Below are 26,032 nucleotides of genomic sequence, written 5' to 3'. Positions count from 1 at the left end.
TGAGAAAGAAACTTTATTTCATCCTGAGTTCCAACTGAAAGAAGGTGAGTTAATTTGATCTTGTGGAACTTGAACTTAAATTGAATGGTGATTTTTCATTGACTACTTATTAATTGTTTGGTTTTACTCATAAAGTGTGTGTAGTAAAGCGCTGTATACTTTTCTGAGTCTAAATTGTGACAAAAATTCACAGGCATATTACATAATTCGGTGGGATTCGAACCCACAACCTTTTTCGTTCTAGTGCTGATGTCTTACCACTAGACAACAGTGATTACCCCCTTGCACACACGTCACACGCGGCGACTGTGCCACACTCACCATTTTGGTGGTCAATAGGTTTACGTGTAAACGTCGCGTCGCCTAAAGTGCGCCTTCACTGAATAACGCACAGTGACATTGCCCACCAAAATGGTGCATCCAGGAATATTCTGATGATGACGTCAGGTGAATTGGGTCAATAGCTAAAAGCAGTTTGAATCCTATATTTTGCAGCGAGTACTGCAACAATTTAATAGATGTTAAATTTGCATCAGAGACAACAACAATTATTTTTACCCAAACTTGTGTATATATCGGTAACTTTCTGTATATGTCTCAATGAATTTGTTATTAAGGTTTGCTCTATTTCTTGCAGACGGATTTCTCAAATCAACAGAGATTCACAGTGGTTTGTACATACTACGGAAGGTTGCCCCCTCAACAAAGAAAAATTAATCCACATGGATAGTATCACCTAACCACCACGATCTTCGGATCATCAAATCTCCAACAATCAACAGATCATCCAATCCCCAACAATCATCAGATGATGTGCTAGATCAACCCTTGGATTGAATTCTTCAAAGTCCACCCAGGCCTGGAATTTCAAAGAGGCCATGGCCTCTGTTGCCCCTGGTCTTGGCCTTGGTGCCCCTTTAAAAGTTCCCAATATACTAAATGGGTTTCCGATGGAGGTGCCCTTCGCAAATTGAAAATGGTCTTGCCCTCTCAGTGATGAAATTCCATGCCTGTCAACCAGCTCAAGAGACATCACTAAGTGCTCTCTTCACAGCCTCATAAAGAATCAGCATTCGCAATCGGTCTCCAAGCTGCCACAGTTTCTTTCATCTCTAAAAATCCAACACTTTGACTTTAAATTCTTTTAGAAAAAAAACCATTTGACAACCCAAAAGATAATCAAACAAATGCATTCCCTTACCTTGGTTTCCTGATTAATTGTACCTCAGTTTGTTTCAATAACAAATACCTGCCATGATTTCACTTAAATGTATTGAAGAGATGGTACAATTTCCACTTTCATATCACAAATAAAAACGGTATAAGGAAAGACGCTCATTTCTTGGTCACATAAGGGTTTCCATGTAGTTAGGCGTCTGGGTGCGTTCTATGGGAAATCTTACAGAGATGGGTTATAGTTTGTTTCAAATTTGGCATAATCAGTTGAAAACATTTCCAAGCACATACAAATATTGGTCATGTATCAACCAAACTTTAAAAGCAATTTGCCCGCTTAGTTGATCATTCGTATATTTTGTTTCCCATTAATGTTGTACCATCTTTTCAATGTTATGAAGATGAGCACAATGGTCCATAGAGAAGCAAAGTGAAGCCATGTGATAATTTTCTACAAATGATGTCAAGAAAGTCTTTTTTTGTTTTCGCTGAATTATGAACTTGGTTGATCTTTGAGGCATTTGTTATAGTGAAACTGTTACTATTAATCAAATGGTTGTTAATTTGCATTCAAAACCAACAAATGTTATAAAATAAAACAATTTTACAAGTAAATTGAATGTTGTTGCTGTCTTTCAATTGTTGTTTTCCAACTTGAATAAATCTCTTGAAATAATTTACATTATAACTTATTATTTCAATCACTTCAAAATACCATGGTTTATTAAAGTCATAGGCGATACATAGTATGGTAATTTAGCTGGTAACCTAATTCTGGTTAGCAAAACTGCTTTGTGCTTAGCTAATTTTGTATTGAGCGCCCTCTTGTGTCATAATTTGTCTTACAGTAGCGTAATGATTATTGAGCGCCCTCTTGCGAAAATTTGATCATACCGTATCAAAATGGCCGCCCCATTAAAGCCGTGGGAGCGAGGGGTAGGCCAAAACAATCGCGGATTTGGCAACGTTTCACCGTACAATGACACTGGGTAAGACTGTTATTTCTTCTTTAGATGTATGTAGATTGGGTTGGCTGAAAAATACTGTATAAAATCTTTGACATTTTAGCGATCAGACCATTAGACAGTCTATGAAAAATTGTGTTACGAAAAAACAGAATATCGAGCGAGGTCGAGTTGCAACTTGCAATGTTGCATAACTTTTATCTTTACAAAACAAACAATGACCAACACATCCCCATGTAGTGTACAAAAACAATACCATGACGTAGAGTTTGATCACAAAATGTTTTAATCTTATTTCGATAACACTGGCAGATTAGTATAGGCCAGTAATGTTATCTTGGTACTCAAGCCTTGAGTCCAAGGTTTCAGCAAAGGTTTGTTCACTTTTATATAAATGATACATTTACAATACAAAACGTACTAAAAAATGCAGAGAGATAAATGTAAAAACAGGGTGTCCCAATTTAAAAAAACAGGGTGTCCAAGCAAAGGACATACCCTTCTGGATAACTAAACACTGGCTGGTATGGTAGAGCCCAGGCCAGGGCTGTTTTCAAATCTCTTAAAATAAGATGAGGGAGAAGTGCAGTATTGCCGTCATCTGATCTTTTGATTCAGACTGTGATTTTGCTTAATAGCAAACTATGATAGCTTCGCATTTAAAAAATAAATAAGATTAATTAATCTTCTCTTCAAATTCTTACTTCCATAGTGACTGAAATCGAACCCTGTTGTTAGGAAGTCAGAAATCGTTGTAATGTACTGTCAGTCACTTACTGGGGCTGGCCTAGATATCAGTGTATATGAGGTTTCTTCATTTTCCCTTAATTTTATCTTATGTTGGAATTAGAAGCTGATAGTCTTTTCACAAATTTCAATTCAAAGTAATATGTTCATCATTCACACAATTTACCTTTTCAGGTTTCCAGTCAATCAGCACACAACAACAAATCCCATACCTGGTTCATCCAGTGGACCCTCCTTGTCTCGAGCCCCGCCCCCTCTCCCTACACGCCCATCGCAGCAGGGGTCGACATTCGGATCTCCAGTCAATCGTTACGGTGGCTATGGTGGCGGGTATGGGGGTGGGTATGGGGGTGGTGGGTATGGGGGCTTCGGAAGTAGCATGGGGGGTTACGGAACTGGATCATATGGGGGTATGTACGGAGGAGGAGGGAGTATGTATGGTGGTGGAATGTATGGAGGGAGTGCTTTTGGACAGGGGCAGTTTGGCCCAAATGCAGACGGCAGCTACAACCGTTTTCTCCGACAAGCTGAGGAAAACAGCAGACCGGCATTTCAGTCAATTGAGAGTATCGTCCAGGCGTTTGGCTCAATCAGCATGATGATGGAGTCGACATTTCAAACTGTGTATAACAGCTTCCGCGCTGTTATTGGTGTTGCCGATCACTTCTCCCGCCTTAAGGTCCATCTTGCGCACATCTTTACGGCGTTGGCCCTGTTTAGAACGATCCGCTATGCGTATCGCCGCATCTTAGCCTTCCTTGGATTGAGGAGTAAGGAGTACGCGGAGGAGCTCTGGAAGGAGGCTCAGAGCGGAGGAGGCAAGATTGAGGCATTGGGAGGAAAGAAGAAACAAGATGCACCGTCTTGGCCGATCTTCATGTTCTTTGCTGTTGTCGTTGGAGGACCGTACATTATCTGGAAGCTACTTTGTTCTACAGAAGAGTCTGAACAAGGTACGAGAAAAAAAACCGTAAATTTGTTTTTTTATTAGGTTATAATTGTAAAATAAAAAACAAAGAGATGGACTTAATGGATTTAAAGGGACCTGAGACATTCAGGCTTGATACTTCACAGAGGCAACAAAGCATTGCCTCCCTGCCCCTCGGTCATTGCCTTGGTGCCCTTGAAATCCTCAAGTAGACATTTACAATTTCTTCTACCCTTTATTAAGGAGAAAATGCCTTGGTGCCCTTTCCCTTCAAAAACAAAGCATACAGGCCTTGACATTAACTTTAAGCAGTCACAGCCAGGAACACCGGGGCGAACCCCTTCTCTTTTTAATAAGTGCACTTGGTTATTTTACATGCGTTACACAACACATGGGACCAACAGCTTTACATCCCATCCGAAGTACGAAGCAATGGTGAAGTGTCTTACTTAAGGACACACGTGTCATGTCTGGGGATTGCATAAAGCGACCAATCCGAAGGAAATACGTCCCCTGAACAAGAACCTAAGACGGTATACAATAATCATAAGTTACTTCAAGCAATCAAATTAATTGAAGCTTATCTTTATTTTGTAAGGTCATCATCTTTAGCAGTTGTCAATACACAAAAGAGTGGAGCTTAAAACCCTAACCCCCATTAGGGTCCTTCGACATTCCCTGCCAAGTACAACAGAATACGTGTAAAACACAGTTGAAATGAGAACCATACCAAATGCAACTAAGCTTGGGCGATACCACGATATTATCGAAAATCGCGATACTAATTTGGAAACGATTTCGATATCGGATTGATTTGGTTTTAATCGGAATATCGATATATCACGATATATCGCGATATCGATTAAGTATCGCAATATGGCGATGTATTTCCTAGCTGAGACATCTTGCACCCCATAGGTTTGGAGTAAAACCAGAAGAATAGGTCATTAGAGCACCTCTCTTATGCTATGACTGTCTCTTCTACAACTTTCACTGGGAGTTTGAAGACTGACGATGTCAAATTTAATTAATCGCGCGCGATTATATCGAATATCGCGGTATATTGTCGGCGATATATCGTCGTGAATAAAATAAATCGATATCGCCCAAGCTTAAATGCGACAAAAAGCAACAAGGGATTTTGTTGCATTTGTGCAGGCATGTTGTTTGTATTAGGACTGATCAAGGGTGTTTGCCCTGCTAAATGCAACAGTATGCACATAAGTGCAGTGGTGGCTTGACTTATATAGGGGACCATAAACTGTGCCAAATGCAACAAAGTTGACTACCAGCAAATACAACAAAATGCAACACCAATATGAAGTCACTTGACTTTTAAATGCAACAAATTCAGTCAAAGAATGACATATGAGTTGACTGCCAAATGTGAATAAATCTACTGACAACTTAAAACAAATATGTTTTTATTTGTGTAATCTACTTTTTAGAGCAAGCAGGATGGGCCAGTGGCGAGGAGGATCATGTTGTAGCTAGAGCAGAGTTTGATCTTGAAGCAGAAGGAAACAACGAGTTATCATTCAAGGCTGGTGCTATGCTCAACCTGGCGCCCAAAGGTACTTAAAAGTCTAGTGTCTACTTATTGGAAATGCCAGGCCTGAAATTTTATCTTTGAAAGAGCAAGGCCATTTTCATTTTGCAAAGGGCACTTCCATTGGAAGATCTTAAAGTCAATGGGATACTTTTAAAAGGGCGCCAGAAGGCGTGGGCTGATGACATCCTCTCGTTCAACACAAGGCCAAGACCAGGGCCCAAGTTCATAGAGCTGCTAAGCACACAAATTTTCTTAGCATAAAATTTCTGCCTTGATAAAAACAGGTTTACCAACCAAATTTCCATTTGTAACATATTGCTTGTTACTGGTATTCAGCAGAAAATTGGTTGGTAATCATGTTTTTATCGAGGCAAAAATTTCATGCTAAGCAAATGCTTGTGCTTAGCAGCTCTATGAAATTGGGCCATGGGGCAACAGAGGCCATGTCATTTGTGATAATGTTGGTCATAATTAAAACCCTGGATTTTGTTTTCAATTGATCACAAAAAACTCACAGACTACCAATTGTTCACATAACTCACTGACTCAAGTGTTCTCATGAACCTACTGACTACCCGCAAACATTGTCCACTCCAGTGTGACTTCATTGCGTTCTGGGAATGTCATGAATTCTATATAGGATTTTTGTTGGGGGGGGGGGGGGCCTACTTCTGTACGAATGGAATATCGTGTTTTAAAGAAAGAAAAATGAGAACATTAGGGGGGACCCTCTGCCCCATATAAGGCAAAATATTCAAGCTCTTTTAATATACTGTGGCGCTAGTTAAAGATAAACAATTGCTTTTGCCCACCAGAACTCCAACCTAAAGTACGAGGATGGGTTCTAGCAAGTGTCAACGGTCAAAGCACAGGTCTGGTTCCTGCAAACTACATCAAGATCCTGGGTAAGCGACGTGGAAAGAAAAGCACCACACTACTAACGGAGACTCCACAGCCGAAAGACCAGAAATCCAAATTAGAAACAATCCCTGAAACTTCCAAGGAGGTTCTTGCCACGGAAACAATGAGCCAGTCTGGTGGCCCGGCAGTTCCTACATCAAGCAGTCAAGTCAATCTTGAAGCTTTTGATTCTGCGTTTGAGGATTCACCTGGCGTACATCAGACAGTAGAGGGTGGTATGCAAGCCAGTATGGAGAATGAGTGGTCGGCATGGGAGAAGGAGAGTGCACGGGAGGGGAGTGGAACCATGGACAGTCAGAATGAGAATGAAGCCAACGAGTGAAGAAATTTATAAGTAAAACTGATAATTGTTTAAATAATTGTAACCTCCGGAATAATTTGTCAGCGCTCTACAGACTGAATCATCTAGCCCTATTGTTATTTTGTCAATAGTTTTGTAATTTATTTCTGAAAAACTATACAGTTTTCATAAATTTCTTTAAAAGAATTGGCTAAATCATCACAAAGCTATGTGTATTGACTTTTTTGTCCTTTTTAAAAATGGTATTTTTTGAAGGGTTTCCTCTGTTTTTGGTGGCACAAATCACAATGTCCACATATTTACATTAAACTTTAAGATAATGGTAGTAGAAAGTTTCCCTGTATATTTTACTTGCTGAGTGCTGTAATTTTGAGAAATGAGTAAAATAATGTTACAAAATTTGTTTTGTCTCGGTGAGACGAAAAATATTTTAGCATGTTCAAACGTATTATCCAATACAAGTAAATACGTTTTGTGCATGATACAATAATTTTTGTCTCACTGAGACGAGGGTTATTTTGTATTTTGTGTCATACAATAAAAGTTCTTAATAATAAGAATTACAAAGGGCAAATCAGAATTAAAATCTGGAATCCCAAATGAATAGAGTTGGATTCTTCCTAGCCAAATATTCTGAGGTACACAGTTTATAATGAGTATTGCTTTATAAGAGATGTTAAATTTGCATCGGGGATAAAGAATATTAATTGGTTTTTACCCATACATCGATGTGTGTTAGCACTGTATACTCAGAACTTCCCCCGAGTCCTGTGAACAAATATCACAGGCATGTTACTCGGGTGGGATTCGAACCCACGACCCTTGCAATTCTAGAGCAGTGTCTTACCAACTAGACTACTGAGGTTGCCCGATGGCTAGAGGAAGCTAAAACATATAGGATTCAAACTTCCTCTAGCTGCCGGGCAACCTCGGTAGTCTAGTTGGTAAGACACTGCTCTAGAATTGCAAGGGTCATGGGTTTGAATCCCACCCGAGTAACATGCCTGTGATATTTTTTCAGAAGACTAGGGGAAAGTACTGAGTATACAGTGCTAACACACATTGGAGTATTGCTTTGTAAAATGTGGCGAACTGTTTTTGTCCCAATTGCTATAGAAAATTAATATAATTTATCATTGCAACCTTTTATAGAAATTGGATGGCCAATATTGTAATTCATGCTTGTTTGTACAAAGATAGATTAAAAATAAATCAAAGACTTGAATGGAAGTTGAAATATTATTGTTGGTTGACTGTTTGTGAATTAAATAAGAAAAGTAAAAACCCAGCCAAAAGACATTGGCAAAATTTTCTATAACAGATAAAAAACTCGAGTGGTAATATTGTCAGAGAACAGTTTAGATCTTTGTTTCTAGACTGATTTTGAGACCCCAGGAAAATGGGGTACAGTGTACAGATTTTGCCCAATTATGACATGGGGTTGTTGACTTCCAACTTGAGGTGTTTTGGATGACATAGGCCCTGAAATAAAATGAGCATATTTTGCCGGGAGATGTGGAAAATTTTTTAAGATTGATGCTGGGACCTTTGGCAAAAATACACTGGTATTTTTATTTTGAGGGGGAATAACTCAAGGGCATTGGGACTCCCCATATTATTAAGCACGGGATTAAAGTTCAATGGTCAATTAATCATTTTCTTTTTAATGTAAAAAGCTGCGAGACTTTTAAGTATTTCTCGTGTATTTTTGAAAATTAAGCACTAAATGCTATGGGAGTTTATTTAGTCGGGTGATGAAATCAAGAACGATGGTTGGGCTACTACTCATCTGCTGCTAGCTAGCTAGCGGTCGACCTGTAGTGCGCCCTCTCTTGCCAAAACTTGACACGATCAATTATCAACAAAACATACGCGGAATAGGCGTAACTCACGGTTCAAAGTAGCTGCATAAAAACAGGTAAAACGCCCACAAATTTAATATCTCTTAAATTTAATGTACTATCAGTAGAGTCAATTCATAATATTGATACTCATTTTTGGCGATCCCCTAATTAAACGCTCATAAAATGCAAAAGTAATACTCGCATTTTGGCCGCCGTTCTGTGTACTGTGTAATGTTGTGTATGAATGTATAGGCGGCGCTTTTGCAGTGCACCACTGCAACAAGGCATTGCAATTTAGCACTACTTTAGGCAGCCGATTCCTTCAATGCATAGGTCATGCACTGACGAGACACGATGTGCGGACTGTGAGGTAAACGTACAACAATGATTTGTAAGATACTCTGCAAAGCCTCAAAGGGAACCAAAGCAAAAGCACAGGGCACCACGGCAATTGCTGTAGGTGCTGGGGTTAATTCCCAAGGCCTGCTGTGTTCTAGGAATAACATTCAAGTAAAGTATCACAATTTTTCCACAAAACCAAACATAAATTTCTTGAAGACACAATTTTATTTTCAGATATTTGTGTTTGTGTTGAAGGTCGAGCCATCCAAGATGGATCCTGATTCTGAGAATGAATTGTTCTCAGATGCACCAGATAAACCAGTCTCTGCCACCGTTGGAGATGTGATCAACCTAGACAGTGTCTCGCAAGATTCAGTTCCTCTTGACGACACCATAAGCCAAGGAACGGACACGAGCCAGGAGGCAACTGGGCTTGGCCGAGAGGAGGAGACTGGGCAGACAGAAACGACGGGTGAGGCGCAAGAGACTAAGGTCGGATCTCCTAAACCATTTGATGCCAGCCTCTTCGGGGAAACGACTGATATTGTCTCGACAGCTTCTTCAGATGGATTTCCAATTCAAACCCAAGCTGCAACTGCGGAACCGGTTCACCCGACAGTTGACGAACCGCTCAAAGAAGATGTTGCCAACATGGAAAGTCTAAAGGTGGAAGTTAAGAGACAATCATCTGTGGATGGGTTTGAGTCACAGCCGATTGGAAGCCCTGGAGCCCAGTTTCAATTTACGGATTCAGAGATATTTGGGGAAGAAAGTTTCAAACAGAGCTTGGGAACGGAGACAACCACAGCCGGTGATCAGCCTGCCATCAGTAGTTTCTTCAAGGAGGAGGAGGTTGCGTCAGACTCTGGTACTGAAGACCAAAACTTCTTTGATTCTTTCACAAGCGGTGGAGATGGATTCCAAGGCTCGATGGAATCCCCGCGATTGGACGAAGACAATAAAACAGTTCCAGAAGAGAACCTTCTGGGTCAGGATTTGCCCTCTGACCCCACCATAGACTTGTCAAAGTCCCCCAGTGCGGGTTTTACAGAAGAGATATCATTTGAGAATGACGCGTCATCCCAAGATGTCACGTCAACTAAGCAGACCCTTCTAGAACTGTCTCAAGAGGGTCCAGCAGCCAACTCTGATACCCAAGAACAAACTCTGTCCCCACATTCCCCTCTTCCAGAGGTAACAAGTCCACATGTTTGCAGTGTCCAGAACCAAGGTGAAGGAAACTCCTTCGAGGTGGCATTCGCCAAGAATCACTCCACGTCTTCTTCGCCCAAAACCCCGGAAGCCCCTCCTGTATCAGAAACCCCACAACCCGTACCCCAGGCTCCTGTAGGAGCTCCCAAGCAGCCACCAGCTCAACCACACCCCCCTCCATCCCAACTGCCACGGCTCTTTTCTCCAAGTCATTCCATCGATGATAGCTTCACGACGGCGTTAACAACCAGTCAGAGTGATCGAAGACACGATGCTTGGCTTCCATCCATTGCGACGCAGAACATCCTCAACAATAGAATGTCCGCTCTCCAGGGGACAGAGTATGTCGACAGAGCTCAACTCACAATGCCTGGAATTATTCTGGAGGAGCAGCAAGTAAGATGAAAATTTCGTTCTAAAACTTGGGATGAGTTTGAATAGCGCTAGATATTTCCCTTAAGCCCGGTTCATTCTTCCTGCGAATGCGAAGCGAAGTGAATTTTGACATCACAAATTCGCAACGAACAATTCGTAACAGCTGCCAAACGTTCGTGTGAAAACAACCTGGTGGTGTCAATGCGAGGAGAACTAAAAATTGATCTCCTGTGGTACACCAAAACCATTGACACACAGATACATTTGTGTACAGAGCTACTACCCCTATATTTTGTTCAAGATATGCAGTTTATATTCACAAAACGGAGACTTAACATTCTTTGTTACGATGCACAGTACTGATTATTTTAACAATATTCCAGAAACCATTGCAAAACAATTAAAATCATGATTCACTATACTGAGAGACCAATTAAACCCTAACAGACATATTGCATTATTTGTTATCAGGGTGACCCAGCTAGTGTATCGTAAATGAATAATTTATAAACTAGTCATACATTATTCATTTATTCTAAACCAGGGTGACCCAGTGAAGGAGCTAGTCTATCGATACATGGGTGATGCCGAGGCCAGTAAACGAGTAGCTCTGACTGTCAACCAAGTTACTCGTGATGACGAGGGACTCAAGAAATTACTGGCAAGTCTAATGTCTAACAAACATGAACAGGTAACTAAGTGTAACTAACTGAGTTACCTGTTCATGTTTGTTGTGTTGTCATTTAGCCTCCAAGACATCGAGTGCTAGGGTCGCAACACCAGACTGTTAACTATTTTTTTGCATTTATACCATAGGCCGTTTTGATAGTTAAACAGTTAGCAACAGCTAATTCTATTTTCGAAAATTTAATTTAGAGACAAATAATTTTTTTTTAAAATTTACATCTTGTTTTTAATATTGCTACTGATCAACAGGATACAGGTTGTTTACGAGCAGCCCTGGAGTTGACGGGAATGTTGTTGACCTCTCTTAACCAGGGCAAAGGTCAAGCTGGATTGCCATCTAAGCACACCCCACGCTCATTTCAGGTTGGTCATCGAACAAGAGAAAGTGTTTGTCCATCCCCTCCCCCCACCCCAATCCCAAGAATAAATTTTGGTTTATTTTGGATTGGTTCGTTTAATCTTTGGTATCCAATTAGTTTAAAACTTGACCAAACTCGACATTTAATGGTCTCCACTTAGTTGCCTAAATCGACGAAAATGAACATTTAATGGACTCCAAAAAGTTGCAAATGAACAATTAATGGTCTTAAAAAAGTTGCAAATGAACATTTAATTGTCTCCACTAAGTTGCCAAATGAACATTTAATGGTCTCCACTAAGTTGCCAAATGAACATTTAATGGTCTCCACTAAGTTGCAAATGAACATTTAATGGTCTCCAAAAAGTTGCCAAATAAACATGTAATGGTCTCCAAAAAGTTGCCAAATAAACACTTAATGGTCTCCAAAAAGTTGGAAATGAACATTTAATGGTTTTAAATGAACATTTAATTGTCTCCAATAAGTTGCCAAATGAACATTTAATGGTCTCCAAAAAGTTGCAAATGAACATTTAATGGTCTCCAAAAAGTTGCCAAATGAACATTTAATGGTCTCCAAAAAGTTGCCAAATGAACATTTAATTGTCTCCAATAAGTTGCAAATGAACATTTAATGGTCTCCAATAAGTTGCAAATGAACATTTAATGGTCTCCAAAAAGTTGCCAAATGAACACTTAATGGTCTCCAAAAAGTTGGAAATGAACATTTAATGGTTTTAAATGAACATTTAATTGTCTCCAATAAGTTGCCAAATGAACATTTAATGGTCTCCAAAAAGTTGCAAATAGACATTTAATAGTCTCCAAAAAGTTGCCAAGTGAACATTTAATGGTCTCCATAAAGTTGAAAATGAACATTTAATGGTCTCCAAAAAGTTGCAAATGTACATTTAATGGTCTCCAAAAAGTTGCCAAGTGAACATTTAATGGTCTCCATAAAGTTTAAAATAAACATTTAATGGTCTCCAATAAGTTGGAAAGGAACATTTAATGGTCTCCAATAAGTTGGAAATGAACATTTAATTGTCTCCAATAAGTTGCAAATGAACATTTAATGGTCTCCAATAAGTTGGAAATGAACATTTAATGGTCTCCATAAAGTTGCCAAATGAACATTTAATGGTCTCCAAAAAGTTGGAAATGAACATTTAATGGTTTTAAATGAACATTTAATTGTCTCCAATAAGTTGCCAAATGAACACTTAATGGTCTCCAAAAAGTTGGAAATGAACATTTAATGGTTTTAAATGAACATTTAATTGTCTCCAATAAGTTGCCAAATGAACACTTAATGGTCTCCAAAAAGTTGGAAATGAACATTTAATGGTTTTAAATGAACATTTAATTGTCTCCAATAAGTTGCCAAATGAACATTTAATGGTCTCCAAAAAGTTGCAAATTGTTTAATGGTCTCCAAAAAGTTGCCAAATGACCATTTAATGGTCTCCAAAAAGTTGAAAATGAACATTTAATGGTCTCCAAAAAGTTGCAAATGTACATTTAATGGTCTCCAAAAAGTTTCCAAATGGACATTTAATGGTCTCCACTAAGTTGCCAAATGAACATTTAATGGTCTCCACTAAGTTGCCAAATGAACATTTAATGGTCTCCAATAAGTTGGAAAGGAACATTTAATGGTCTCCAATAAGTTGGAAAGGAACATTTAATGGTCTCCAATAAGTTGGAAATGAACGTTTAATGGTCTCCAATAAGTTGCAAATGAACATTTAATGGTCTCCAAAAAGTTGCCAAATGGACATTTAATGGTCTCCAAAAAGTTGCCAAATGGACATTTAATGGTCTCCAAAAAGTTGCAAATGAACATTTAATGGTCTCCAAAAAGTTGCCAAATGGACATTTAATGGTCTCCAAAAAGTTGGAAATGAACATTTAATGGTCTCCAAAGAGTTGCCAAATGGACATTTAATGGTCTCCAAAAAGTTGCAAATGATTATTTAATGGTCTCCAAAAAGTTGTCAAATGAACATTTAATGGTCTCCACTAAGTTGCAAATGAACATTTAATGGTCTCCACTAAGTTGCAAATGAACATTTGATGGTCTCCAATAAGTTGGAAAGGAACATTTAATGGTCTCCAGTAAGTTGCCAAATGAACATTTAATGGTCTCCACTAAGTTGCAAATGAACATTTAATGGTCTCCAATAAGTTGTCAAATGAACATTTAATGGTCTCCAAAAAGTTGCAAATGAACATTTAATGGTCTCAACTAAGTTGCCAAATGAACATTTAATGGTCTCCAAAAAGTTGCCAATTGAACATTTAATGGTCTCAAAAAAGTTGTCAAATGAACATTTAATGGTCTCCAAAAAGTTGCCAAATGAACATTGAATGGTCTCCAAAAAGTTGCAAATGAACATTTAGTGGTCTCCAATAAGTTGCCAAATGGACATTTAATGGTCTCCAAAAAGTTGCAAATGAACATTGAATGGTCTCCAATAAGTTGCCAAATGAACATTTAATGGTCTCCAATAAGTTGGAAATGAACATTTAATGGTCTCCAAAAAGTTGCAAATGTACATTTAATGGTCTCCAAAAAGTTGCCAAATGGACATTTAATGGTCTCCACTAAGTTGCCAAATGAACATTTAATGGTCTCCACTAAGTTGCCAAATGAACATTTAATGGTCTCCAATAAGTTGGAAAGGAACATTTAATGGTCTCCAATAAGTTGGAAAGGAACATTTAATGGTCTCCAATAAGTTGGAAATGAACATTTAATGGTCTCCAATAAGTTGCAAATGAACATTTAATGGTCTCCAAAAAGTTGCCAAATGGACATTTAATGGTCTCCAAAAAGTTGCCAAATGGACAGTTAATGGTCTCCAAAAAGTTGCAAATGAACATTTAATGGTCTCCAAAAAGTTGCCAAATGGACATTTAATGGTCTACAAAAAGTTGGAAATGAACATTTAATGGTCTCCAAAGAGTTGCCAAATGGACATTTAATGGTCTCCAAAAAGTTGCAAATGAACATTTAATGGTCTCCAAAAATTTGTCAAATGAACATTTAATGGTCTCCACTAAGTTGCAAATGAACATTTAATGGTCTCCAATAAGTTGGAAAGGAACATTTAATGGTCTCCACTAAGTTGCCAAATGAACATTTAATGGTCTCCAAAAAGATGCAGATGAACATTTAATGATCTCCACTAAGTTGCCAAATGAACATTTAATGGTCTCCAAAAAGTTGCCAAATGAACATTTAATGGTCTCAAAAAAGTTGTCAAATGAACATTTAATGGTCTCAAAAAAGTTGCCAAATGAACATTGAATGGTCTCCAAAAAGTTGCAAATGAACATTTAATGGTCTCCAAAAAAATGCCAAATGGACATTTAATGGTCTCAAAAAAGTTGTCAAATGAACATTTAATGGTCTCAAAAAAGTTGCCAAATGAACATTGAATGGTCTCCAAAAAGTTGCAAATGAACATTTAATGGTCTCCACTAAATTCCAAAACAATTATTTAATGGGCTCTACAGAGGCAACTTTTTGGAGACCATTAAATGTTCATTTGCAACTTTTTGGAGACCATTATATGTTCATTTGCAACTTTTTGGAGACCATTAAATGTTCATTTGCAACTTTTTGGAGACCATTAAATGTCCATTTGGCAACTCTTTGGAGACCATTAAATGTTCATTTGCAACTTTTTGGAGACCATTAAATGTTCATTTGCAACTTTTTGGAGACCATTAAATGTTCATTTGCAACTTTTTGGAGACCATTCAATGTTCATTTGGCAACTTTTTGGAGACCATTAAATGTTCATTTGACAACTTTTTGGAGACCATTAAATGTTCATTTGGCAACTTTTTGGAGACCATTAAATGTTCATTTGACAACTTATTGGAGACCATTAAATGTTCATTTGGCAACTTAGTGGAGACCATTAAATGTTCATTTGCAACTTATTGCAGACCATTAAATGTTCATTTGACAACTTATTGGAGACCATTAAATGTTCATTTGGCAACTTAGTGGAGACCATTAAATGTCCATTTGGCAACTTAGTGGTGACCATTAAATGTTCATTTACAACTTTTTGGAGACCACTTAATGTTCATTTGCAACTTTTTGGAGACCATTAAATGTTCATTGGACAACTTAGTGGTGACCATTAAATGTTCATTTGCAACTTTTTGGAGACCATTAAATTTTCATTTGACAACTTTTTTGAGACCATTAAATGTTCATTTGGCAACTTAGTGGAGACCATTAAATGTCCATTTGGCAACTTTTTGGAGACCATTAAATGTTCATTTGCAACTTTTTGGAGACCATTAAATGTTCATTTGCAACTTTTTGGAGACCATTAAATGTTCATTTGACAACTTATTGGAGACCATTAAATGTTCATTTGGCAACTTAGTGGAGACCATTAAATGTTCATTTGCAACTTAGTGGAGACCATTAAATGTCCATTTGGCAACTTATTGGAGACCACTAAATGTTATTTGCAACTTTTTGGAGACCATTAAATGTTCATTTGACAACTTTTTTGAGACCATTAAATGTTCATTTGACAACTTATTGGAGACCATTAAATGTTCATTTGGCAACTTAGTGGAGACAATTAAATGTTCATTTGCAACTTTTTGGAGACCATTAAATGTTCATTTGGCAACTTAGTGGTGACCATTAAATGTTCATTTGCAACTTTTTGGAGACCATTAAATTTTCATTTGACAACTTTTTTGAGACCATTAAATGTTCATTTGGCAAATTAGTGGAGACAATTAAATGTTCATTTGCAACTTTTTGGAGACCATTAAATGTTCATTTGCAACTTTTTGGAGACCATTAAATGTTCATTTGACAACTTATTGGAGACCATTAAATGTTCATTTGGCAACTTAGTGGAGACCATTAAATGTCCATTTGGCAACTTATTGGAGACCACTAAATGTTATTTGCAACTTTTTGGAGACCATTAAATGTTCATTTGACAACTTTTTGGAGACCATTAAATGTTCATTTGACAACTTAGTGGTGACCATTAAATGTTCATTTGCAACTTTTTAGGGACCATTAAATGTTCATTTGACAACTTTTTGGAGACCATTAAATGTTCATTTTGCAACTTAGTGGAGACCATTAATGTTTCATTTGACAACTTTTTGGAGACCATTAAATGTTCATTTGACAACTTTTTGGAGACCATTAAATGTTCATTTGACAACTTAGTGGTGACCATTAAATGTTCATTTGCAACTTTTTAGGGACCATTAAATGTTCATTTGACAACTTATTGCAGACCATTAAATGTTCATTTGCAACTTAATGGAGACCATCAAAGTTTCAATTGCAACTTATTTGAGACCATTAAATGTCCATTTGGCAAAATTTTGGAGACCATTAAATGTTCATTTGCAACTTTTTTTGCAGTTTCTTTTAGACCATTAAATGTTCATTTGGCAATTTAATGGAGACCATTAAATCTTCATTGGTAATTTTGTGGAGACCATTAAATGTCCATTTGGCAACTTTTTGGAGACCATTAAATGTCCATTTGGCAAATTATGTGAGACCATTAAATGTTCATTTCCAACTTATTGGAGACCATTAAATGTTCATTTGCAACTTTTTGGAGACCATTAAATGTTCATTTGGTAACTTTGTGGCGACCATTAAATGTTCATTTGCAACTTCGTAGAGACCATTAAATGTTTTTCAGTTAGGTTATTTTGTAGGGACCACTAAAATTCATACTTTTTGAATAGTTAGGTATTTTTTTGTGGAGACCATTACAATTGTGTTTTTGAAATAGTTTTGTTGAGACTACTAAAATTTTGAGTAATTACCAATAGTGTCCACTGCCTTTAAGAAAGCATAACATCGTGAAGTCCATCTCCTTACGATGACTAGAGCAATCTAGTTGAAACGTTGAGACCAGTTAAAACGACGACTCCCCTCAATCCGATAAAGCTAAAGTAGTGGTCCTGGCCGATTTTCTACCTTCCAGGTAGTAAGTAGTTAATAATCAGGACAGTTCTTTTCAAAACTGAGAAGTCTCCCGAATTCCAAAAATCTACTCCGCGGTAGTAGAATATAAAGCAAGACAAGTTCTAAAAAGAACATAATTTACCCAGCTAGTACGATACACACATGGTGTTACCGCAAACCAAATCTACCTGACCATGCAATGCCTCAAATCCCATTCATCTATGAAGTATAAAAACTTGTCTAACCGATCTTTCTCCTTGTAGATATGGCTGACTCGTATAGCTCTATTGATCAAGCTACAGCAGTACAGCATGGCAGAAGTAGAGTGTGAGGCATTTGGCAATCTCGACAGGCCAGATATTTATTTGGAGTATTATCCCGACCTGTTTCCTGGCCGCAAAGGTAAGACCCAGGTCGAAATTCCAGTTGAACCTAGTTAAACTGGGTTTAACTGGAACTAGTTGAAACCAGTTGATAAACTAGTTAAACACAGTTAAAACCAGTTGGTTTAATATGGAAAATGGACAGAGACCAACTGGTTTATAATTTCAACCTAGTTGAACACAGTTAAACCTAGTCCAAACCAGTTAGTTAATATGGAAAATGGACGAGTTTGATCACTATCCAGTTGAACCAGTTGACCCCAGTTAACTAGGTTCAACTGGAATTTTGACCTGGGATAGTGTAAAACATTGTGAGAAACGGCTCCCTCTGAAGTAATGTACCTTTTTGCATAAGCAGTAGCTGTGAGTGACATCAGTGCAAGGGGTCTATAAAAACACTTAAACAATGTAAAGTAGATGTTATTGAATGGTGTTTCCGCAAACCAAATATAAATATTTGTACTGTTATCCACTTCAGGTAGTATGGTACCCTTTTCGTTACGTGTGCTTCACGCTGAGCTGCCGCTGTACCTTGGAAAGCACCAGGATTCACTCAATAGACTGTATCACATACTGGATATCACCTCCAAGGTAATGGAAGATTCCTTTATCACATTGAAGATAAAGCCCGGTCCATACTTCCTGCGATTGCGATACAAATTTTGACGTCACAGCCCTGTTTTAGCTGCAAATGTTTCGCAGGAGTTGAGCACATTACAACTGATGCGAATAATTCATTGCGAATTCATTCAAAGTCAAAATTTGTATCGATTCGCAGGAAGTATGAACCAGGCTTTACCGTGGCATCTACAAAAAATGGGGTCAATACCCACAGAGGTACCTTTTTACTCCCAGTGAAAAACAATTTTAATTTGATTTTCTTAATTAAGGACACAAGTGATGTGACCAGAACTTGAGACAACATAGTAAAACAAAAATTGTGAGAAACGACACCCTCTGAAGTAACATATTTTTTTTGCATAAACAGTAGCTGCGAGTGACATTAGAGACAGCACTCCAAACTTTTGTCTCTTTTCATCAAATTTAATCGGCAACTTGTTGGATGATGAAGGGATGATTAAGCTTTGATGATTCCCGTTCCTACTCATTGCTTCTGAGTTTAAGTAGACGGGGAAAAAACATGGCGTGAGCACAAGACCAAAGAACAGATCTACGGAGACATTCCTCCAATCTCTGCTACTGTTGCTCAAAGCAGAGTCCACTTAGCAGGTCACTGCTTTGGTGCCAAAGACCAGGTCATTCCTGACGAGTTATATTGGAGACTGCCGTGCCCTAATAGAGTACCTCGACCACTCAACTACCTCGACGTGATCGGTAGAGATATAGAGGCTGAAAAAACCCACTACCGCCTAGAGACAAGAAACCCAACCACTGAATACATGATGACATATTGGTTTACTTTCAGATCTTATACCGGGTTGGCATAGTGGGTTTTTTCCTCACCTTCCACCTGTAGGACCCCTGTTCAAAACCTGCCAGGGGCACTTTTGGGATTGGGTTTTCAATCTCTACTTGATTGTGTGGGTTTTCTCTGGAATAATTTTATTGGTTTTTCCTCCCACATCTAAAACTGAAACTTTCTTCCATGTCTTCTCTCCGTTGAGTTCTTGGTTAGTAAAAGGATTAAGTTTGCTTTTCCAGAGAACCATTGGCTTCACAACCAGACTTAAATGATAGCTTGAATTTAAACTTGTACCATTTTGATTTTCGTTCAGATCCTGTACCATTTGGAGTGTGGTTTGAGTGAGTATGGAACAGAGATTGAACTCACAGAAGAAAACAGACAAGGTGAGACTGCTTGCGAAGCCAATGAATAACTAAGTTCTCATTTTATGAAGCAAGATTTGTCTGTGCTTACAGGCTTTTTGGAATTTGGCTCAGACCTGCACTGCACTTTAAGGGAAGGTACACATTTGGTAATTACTCAAAACAAATATTAACTTAAAAACTGACTTGGTAACCAGTATTGGAGAGCTGTTGATAGTATAAAACATTGTGAGAAATGGCTCCCTCTGAAGTAACGTAGTTTTTGAGTAAGAGGTAATTTCTCACTACTTCTAGCTAGAAGTCTTTTATTCCCACCTGAAAGCACACAAATTCGTCCAACAAGGGTGTTTTTTCTTTCATCATTTTCTCGCAACTTTGATGACCAATTGAGCCCAAATTTTCACAGGCTTGTTATTTTATGCTTATATTGGGATACACCAAGTGAGACACTGGTCTTTGACAATTACCAAACATGTACAGTGCCTTTAACATAAGTATATTTCACAGGTCAGCAAGGATTTGTTGCTTAGCACTCTTCACTTGCACAACTAGGATAAAGGTTTTGACCTAATTCTGTAAATGATATTTGTATGCACAGAATTCTGATCTAAGCAGAACCAAGAATGTCTTTCTTTCTCTGGAAAAAGACATAAGAAAAATTTATGATTTGACTTTTATTTTCAGCATCTGTTGACTTGTGGATGTCTAGAGAAGTCCGGATGATGTATTCAATCGGAAACTGCCTGCTTTCAATGAAGGTAAGAAATGCTCTGACATAAAAGCCATTGGACCCTTTCGGTAAACAGTATGTCCAAGGCCCACACTTCGTGTATCACAGATGCGGCTTAAGAAATGTTCCACCATCAAACGGAGATGTCGTACAAATAGATTGCACTAAGCGTCATCGACCACCATGTGGAAAAGTGCATGCGTTTACTCGCTGCGCACAACTTTCAGCCAATGATAGTCTTGTCACGTACACATTTCATCAAATATGGTGGTCGATGACGCTTAGTCCAATCCATCTATATGCATTTGTTGCTTTAAAAAAAAAATAAGCATTTCCATTTATATTTAATGAGTTTGTCTTTTCTTTTTTTCGCGTCCAGGACTTCAAACAGTCAGTCGCTGTGTATGAGAAGCTAGTGATCAAAGATGCTAAGAATGAGAGCAGTTTATTGTCTGGTATCGGACGAATATTTCTACAGGTGAGTTTCTTCTCACTGATGTCACATTTCTACAGCAAAGTTTGAGTGTGCACCATGGTTAACTACATGTAAATGTTGACTTTTTTAACTGGAACCCAGGCTGGTCGACCAATGGTTGACCACTGTATTCGACCATTTGGAACCAGCCTATGGTCCCAATAGCCTGTTCCATGTTAACATACGTAGTGCGCAGAAGGGAACCAGTGACACTATAGTGAGAAGGCGGGAGGTAATGGATTGTTGAATACCGTGGTACCGGGCAGGCTTAGTGAGAGTTCATAGTTTTATGCACAGACACAGGCCTGCTTTGATCATGATGACACAGCCCCATAGAGTTATATATAAGAACTAGAGGGCGCACTGGCCTATATATGCGACCCGGCGTGTGTAGGCGGCCATTTCCTAAGTTGACAAAACTGGCATCGCACAGCGTGTGTTTGTGCGGCCATTTTGTAAGTTGACAAAACAGCATCGCGTAGCGTTCAATAAACACAAACTCCAACGTGTGTTTCATATTCAACGCCCGTACAGAATGGCGCGCGCGTGTCTCCTTGCGGTCCCGTCGCGTTTGTGCGAGAAGCATCACCAGTGTGCGCTCTAGTTCTTATATATAACTCTATGCACAGCCCCTTTATGACACTGGACATATTTGGTAATTGTCAAAGAGCAGTATTCCCACGTGGTGTATCCCAACATGCATAAAATAATAAACCTGTCAAAATTTGGACTCAATTGGTCATTGAAGTTAAAAGAGAATAATGAAAGAAAAAAAACCTTGTGGCACAAATTGTTTTGCTATCAGATGCCTAATTATAACAGGGCTATTTCGTGAGAAATAACCTCTTTCTAAAAAACTATGTTACTTTTGAATGAACCGTTTCTCACAATGTTTTATACCAATATCAACAGCTATTCATTGCTCGTTACAGATTAAAGCCAGTGGACACTATTGGTAATTACTCAAAATAATTATTAGCATAGAACCTTTCTTGGTAACGAGTAATGGGGAGAAGTTGATAGTATAAAACATTGTGAGAAACGGCTCCCTCTGAAGAAATGTAGTTTTCAAGAAAAAAGTAATTTTCCACGAATTTGATTTCAAGACTTTGTGTGACAAGGGTGTTTTTTCCTTCATTATTATCTTGCAACTTTGATGACCTTTTGAGCTCAAATTTTCACAGGTTTGTTATTTTATGCATGTTGAGATACAGCAAGTGAAAAGACTGGTCTTTGACATTTACCAATAGCGTCCAGTGTCTTTAAGTTTTTATGCTAACAATTGCTTTGAATAGTACCAATAGGGTCCAGTGCCTTATAGAATTATGATATAGATTGCATGTGGTTTTCCATTTCTACATTGTTCCTGACTTTTGAATTTGGATTCCGTTATCATTTTTTTTGACACAGCTGGGTGATCTGAAATCTGCACAGGAAGCATTCACAAGGGCAGAGAACAGCTACCACGGAAACGATAGCATCTCATCAAAAGCAATCATCCTCATGAATAAGTGAGTGGCCTTTTGCCTTAAGATCATCCTATTGTATTAACTCATGGTTCAACTCGATCGAGTTCAACTCTGTGTGTCTGAACGGTTCTAAAGTTAGTCCGAATCGAGTTCAACCCACAAAAGATAAACCGTCCAGGGAGGGGGTTTATCTTTAGACCGCTTCAGGTTTATCTTTTACCACTGTTTGTGGACAGAATAAAAAAGACCACATCCGGTTTAACTCACAACAGACGACCTATTGACCTCCGTAATCATTACGTAAACACACGGTGACCAATGAACAGGACAATAAACAGATGTTAGAGTAACGGGATCGCGTTTGCTATGACCTCTTAAAACTAAAGATAAACCGGATCTGAACACAAGGGGATTTTATTTTTACGACCACCCCCCGCTGCTCGTAAAAGTTAAACCGGTTCGGGTCTAACTTAGTACGCTGTCTGAACATACCCCAATAGATAACTACCTTCCTTGGTAGTTCTTGGGTTCGAATATCATCTAAAAAGGTACTTGTGGATTTATAAGTACACTGATAATTGACAATAAACAATATTTCCTTTCCTTTTTCACAGAGCCTTCATGCAAATGGCACAGAACCAGTACCCTGAAGCAAGAAAGTATTTTGATGAAGTATTGAAGATTGATCCTGAAAACTTTAAGGTGAGGAAAGTCATACTCATGGTGCAGCCACAACTCCCTTAACAGTGATCTACTGGCCAAATGCCAGTTAAAACACCTGATCTGAGGACCAGTCAGTATTCTCTCCGAGAGGTCTGACTGGCAAGTTCAGTGTTGAAATATGGACTAGGGACAGAACCGATGGACTAGTAAAGTGACAAGCTAGCTGTTCATGCTGCCATATCTCGTTGGGCCCCCCCTGCCCCCTTTCAATGTTGGTTCCATTTGCCGAGTTCAGAGTTACAGTCAACATTGAGCGGGGGGCGGGGGGCGGGGGACGAATGTTGTGAATGGGAAGTGCACAGAGAACTGATGTATATAACGTCAGGAAAGGGTGGCCCAAGCATTTTGGCCGGGATTGTGGCTAGTATTTGAATAAGTCAAGGGCAAACCCTGAATTATACCAATACTAAAAAAAAAACTCTCCGTTTGATTAATGTCTGGTACAATGACTTGCTTAGTCACAATTCACCGCTTACATTTGAATTCCTCAGACTACAGAGACAGTTTCTGTGTCAAATGGTTTGGGGCAAGCTTTTGTATAGCAACCTCCAGATGAGCAAACCCTGGTACCATTGTGTCATACACATCCTTTCAGAATTGTGTATGGGTGTTCACCGTCTCTTACAAAACTACGCAAAAGCTTGCCCCCCTAATCATGTGACTATGGGTGCATTCAATTAGCTTCCCTGGGTCAGCCTCGGTTTGCCCCCGGAACGTTTCCAGGGGCTCACCCGGGTTGGCCCCCAAGTGCCCTGCTTGTGGAGTGGGTTACTTGGGGCTGGCCCCAGGTTCATGACATCACCACGAGAGGGTGAGTGATCGTTCGATTAGCTCTTGTCAGGGGCTCACTCGAGTGAGCACCGTGTGGTCGACACAGGGAAGCTAATCGAACGCACCCATTGTCTTAATAGTCTGAGAAATTCAAGTGTGAACTTTTGATCAAGCACGTCAATATCTAAACCTAACACACAAATTGCTTATTGATAAATTTTTGTTTGGACTTTTGTTTGGACAGGCAATAAACAACCAGTCCGTCTGTCTGCTGTACATGGGAAAACTAAAAGAAGCTCTATCTCTTTTGGAGAAGTTGGTTCACGGTAACCCCACTAAATACCTAGACGAAGGTCTTCTCTTCAATCTGTGCACACTCTATGAACTGGATTCGTCTCGTAGTACGCAAAAGAAACAGGCGTTACTAGGAATGGTCAATCAACTCAAAGGAGATGGTTTTAATAAAGACTGCTTAAAGATGTTATGAAAGCGAGGTGACGATGCCGTGCAGAGGTATTGAAGATTTTATTAATGTGTTTATGGCTTATTATATAGTGCGTATATCCGTCACTCTGTGATGCTCAAGGCGCTTTAACATTCAGTATTTTCCTGCAAGGTATGTGGGACTAGATTTGAGTTATGAGACCTGCAGCCGATTTCACGAAACGCTAGGATGAATCCTAACTCGAGTTTGGATGAGTAACCCCCTCCTAACTTAGGATGGGTTCAATGCGTTCTACGTCTATGTATACGGAACTTTACTCGTCCTAAGTCCTTAGATTAATCCTAAGTTTGGTGAAATCGACGGCTAGCATCATGTAATGGTCTACAAGGTGCTGTGGCGCAATATGCTGCCAATTAAACCAGGAACACCAAGGCCAACCCCTTCTCTTTTTTGATAAGTGCACTGGGTTATTTTATGTGCATTACACAACACATTGGACCAACGGCTTTACGTCCCATTTGAAGGACAAAGCATCGTGACTGTTCTGAGTGTGCATATAAAGCATATTGCGCTTTTTGTATAAAGCAGGCCTTTTTCTTCGCTCAATGATGTTTTCTTTTTGAGGTGACAATGCTGTGCAGAGGTATTGAAGATATCAAGATTTTATGAACATTTTATGAAGCTGTTGCAAAGAATTCAAAAAATCTCCTCTGCCGGTAGTAGAATATAAAGCAAGAAAGGGTTCTTAAAAGAACATAATCTACCTGGCAAGTAGATACACACATGGTGTTACTGCACACCAAATATATATTAAAGACACTGGACACTATTGGTAATTGTCAAAGACCAGTCTTCTCACTTGCTGTATCTCAACATATGCATAAACTAACCAACCTGTGAACATTTGAGTTCAATTGGTCATCCAAGTTGCGAGATAACTATGAAAGAAAGGAACACCCTTGTCACACGAAGTTGTGTGCGTTCAGATGCTTGATTTCGAGACCTCAAATTCTAAATCTGAGGTCTCGAAATCAAATTCGTGGAAAATTACTTCTTTCTCGAAAACTATGTCACTTCAGAGGGAGCCGTTTCTCACAATGTTTTATACCATCAACCTCTCCCCATTACTCGTCACTAAGTAAGGTTTTATGCTAATAATTATTTTGAGTAATTACCAATAGTGTCCACTGCCTTTAAGCTTAATTTTGTCTCCTAAGATGTTTTCGTTAGTTTAATGCAGGTGCACAGTTTTCTTTTCACCCATTTCTGAATAGAGCTGTCACTAGCGCTGTCCCAAGACGACATTTTACATGGTCGTTTGTAAACAGGTTTGCCTAACTGTATGCTTCTTTTTTTGTAGGGCCTACATTACTATGTAATTATCACAATGATTGTAGCTGCTATGTTTCATGTCAAAGGTTTTTTTCATAGAAGTTGCTGCTGAGTAGTGATTATTAATAATCGTAAAAAGTTAAAGCATTAACAAGATTTTGAACTTTTAGGGACTTTTGCATCCTGAAGATTGCTGCTTTATTTGTTATTAGGTTTTATGCTTTTGGCTGTCAATAATAATAATAGTGTAATTTTGGTTTTACTGACACAGAGAAAGAAATCAATGGTCGATATTGCTGCGAATCTCTTTTGAGAGGTGGTAGTTTTCTTACATTGATAAGACTTATGTTGCCCATGATCAGTCAGCAATTATCTATCATGGTTATTCTGTTAAAATGACAATTTAAATCATATCGGGAGTAGATCCAGTTCCCGATTAAGTGTTTTGTAGCCCTTTGACAACCAGTGCTCCATATAGCCCCTAGGCACTAGTGTTCCATAGCTCCCAGGGCCAGGCAGGTT

At 38.7% G+C, this 26,032-nt stretch overlaps 2 protein-coding genes across 2 annotated transcripts; both read left to right on the top strand.

The window, feature by feature from the left end:
• Positions 1–2,079: 2,079 nt before the first annotated feature.
• LOC117304874 (peroxisomal membrane protein PEX13-like) lies at positions 2,080–7,331 on the top strand (the record flags this gene model as incomplete). Its single annotated transcript, XM_033789509.1, has 4 exons — positions 2,080–2,165; positions 3,063–3,841; positions 5,265–5,390; positions 6,184–7,331. Coding segments are annotated over 4 exons (1,419 nt in total), but the record flags the coding sequence as incomplete, so codon positions are not given.
• Positions 7,332–8,442: 1,111 nt separating this feature from the next.
• LOC117304386 (trafficking protein particle complex subunit 12-like) lies at positions 8,443–24,368 on the top strand. The gene is made up of 12 exons (XM_033788808.1): positions 8,443–8,508; positions 9,032–10,384; positions 10,908–11,024; positions 11,300–11,413; positions 17,658–17,796; positions 18,256–18,368; positions 19,514–19,586; positions 20,250–20,323; positions 20,675–20,773; positions 22,181–22,281; positions 22,854–22,941; positions 23,978–24,368. Exons 2-12 carry the CDS (start codon positions 9,047–9,049, stop codon positions 24,218–24,220), a joined length of 2,499 nt encoding a protein of 832 aa, XP_033644699.1. The 5' UTR covers positions 8,443–8,508; positions 9,032–9,046; the 3' UTR covers positions 24,221–24,368.
• The last annotated feature ends 1,664 nt before the right edge of the window (positions 24,369–26,032 follow it).

This window comes from Asterias rubens, chromosome 21 (genome assembly GCF_902459465.1).
Source record: "Asterias rubens chromosome 21, eAstRub1.3, whole genome shotgun sequence".
NCBI lineage: Eukaryota > Metazoa > Echinodermata > Asteroidea > Forcipulatida > Asteriidae > Asterias > Asterias rubens.
The sequence above is the reverse complement of the archived record's forward strand: the minus strand, read 5'-3'. Positions and strand labels throughout refer to the sequence as shown.

Bases quoted from the DNA above. Each gene is read 5' to 3' on its own strand.
- LOC117304386 (XM_033788808.1), top strand. From the start codon at position 9,047: ATGGATCCTGATTCTGAGAATGAATTGTTCTCAGATGCACCAGATAAA. The intron at 11,025-11,299 runs GCAAGTCTAATG...ACTGATCAACAG, and splicing joins AGGGACTCAAGAAATTACTG to GATACAGGTTGTTTACGAGC. The intron at 20,324-20,674 runs GTAAGAAATGCT...TTTCGCGTCCAG, and splicing joins ACTGCCTGCTTTCAATGAAG to GACTTCAAACAGTCAGTCGC.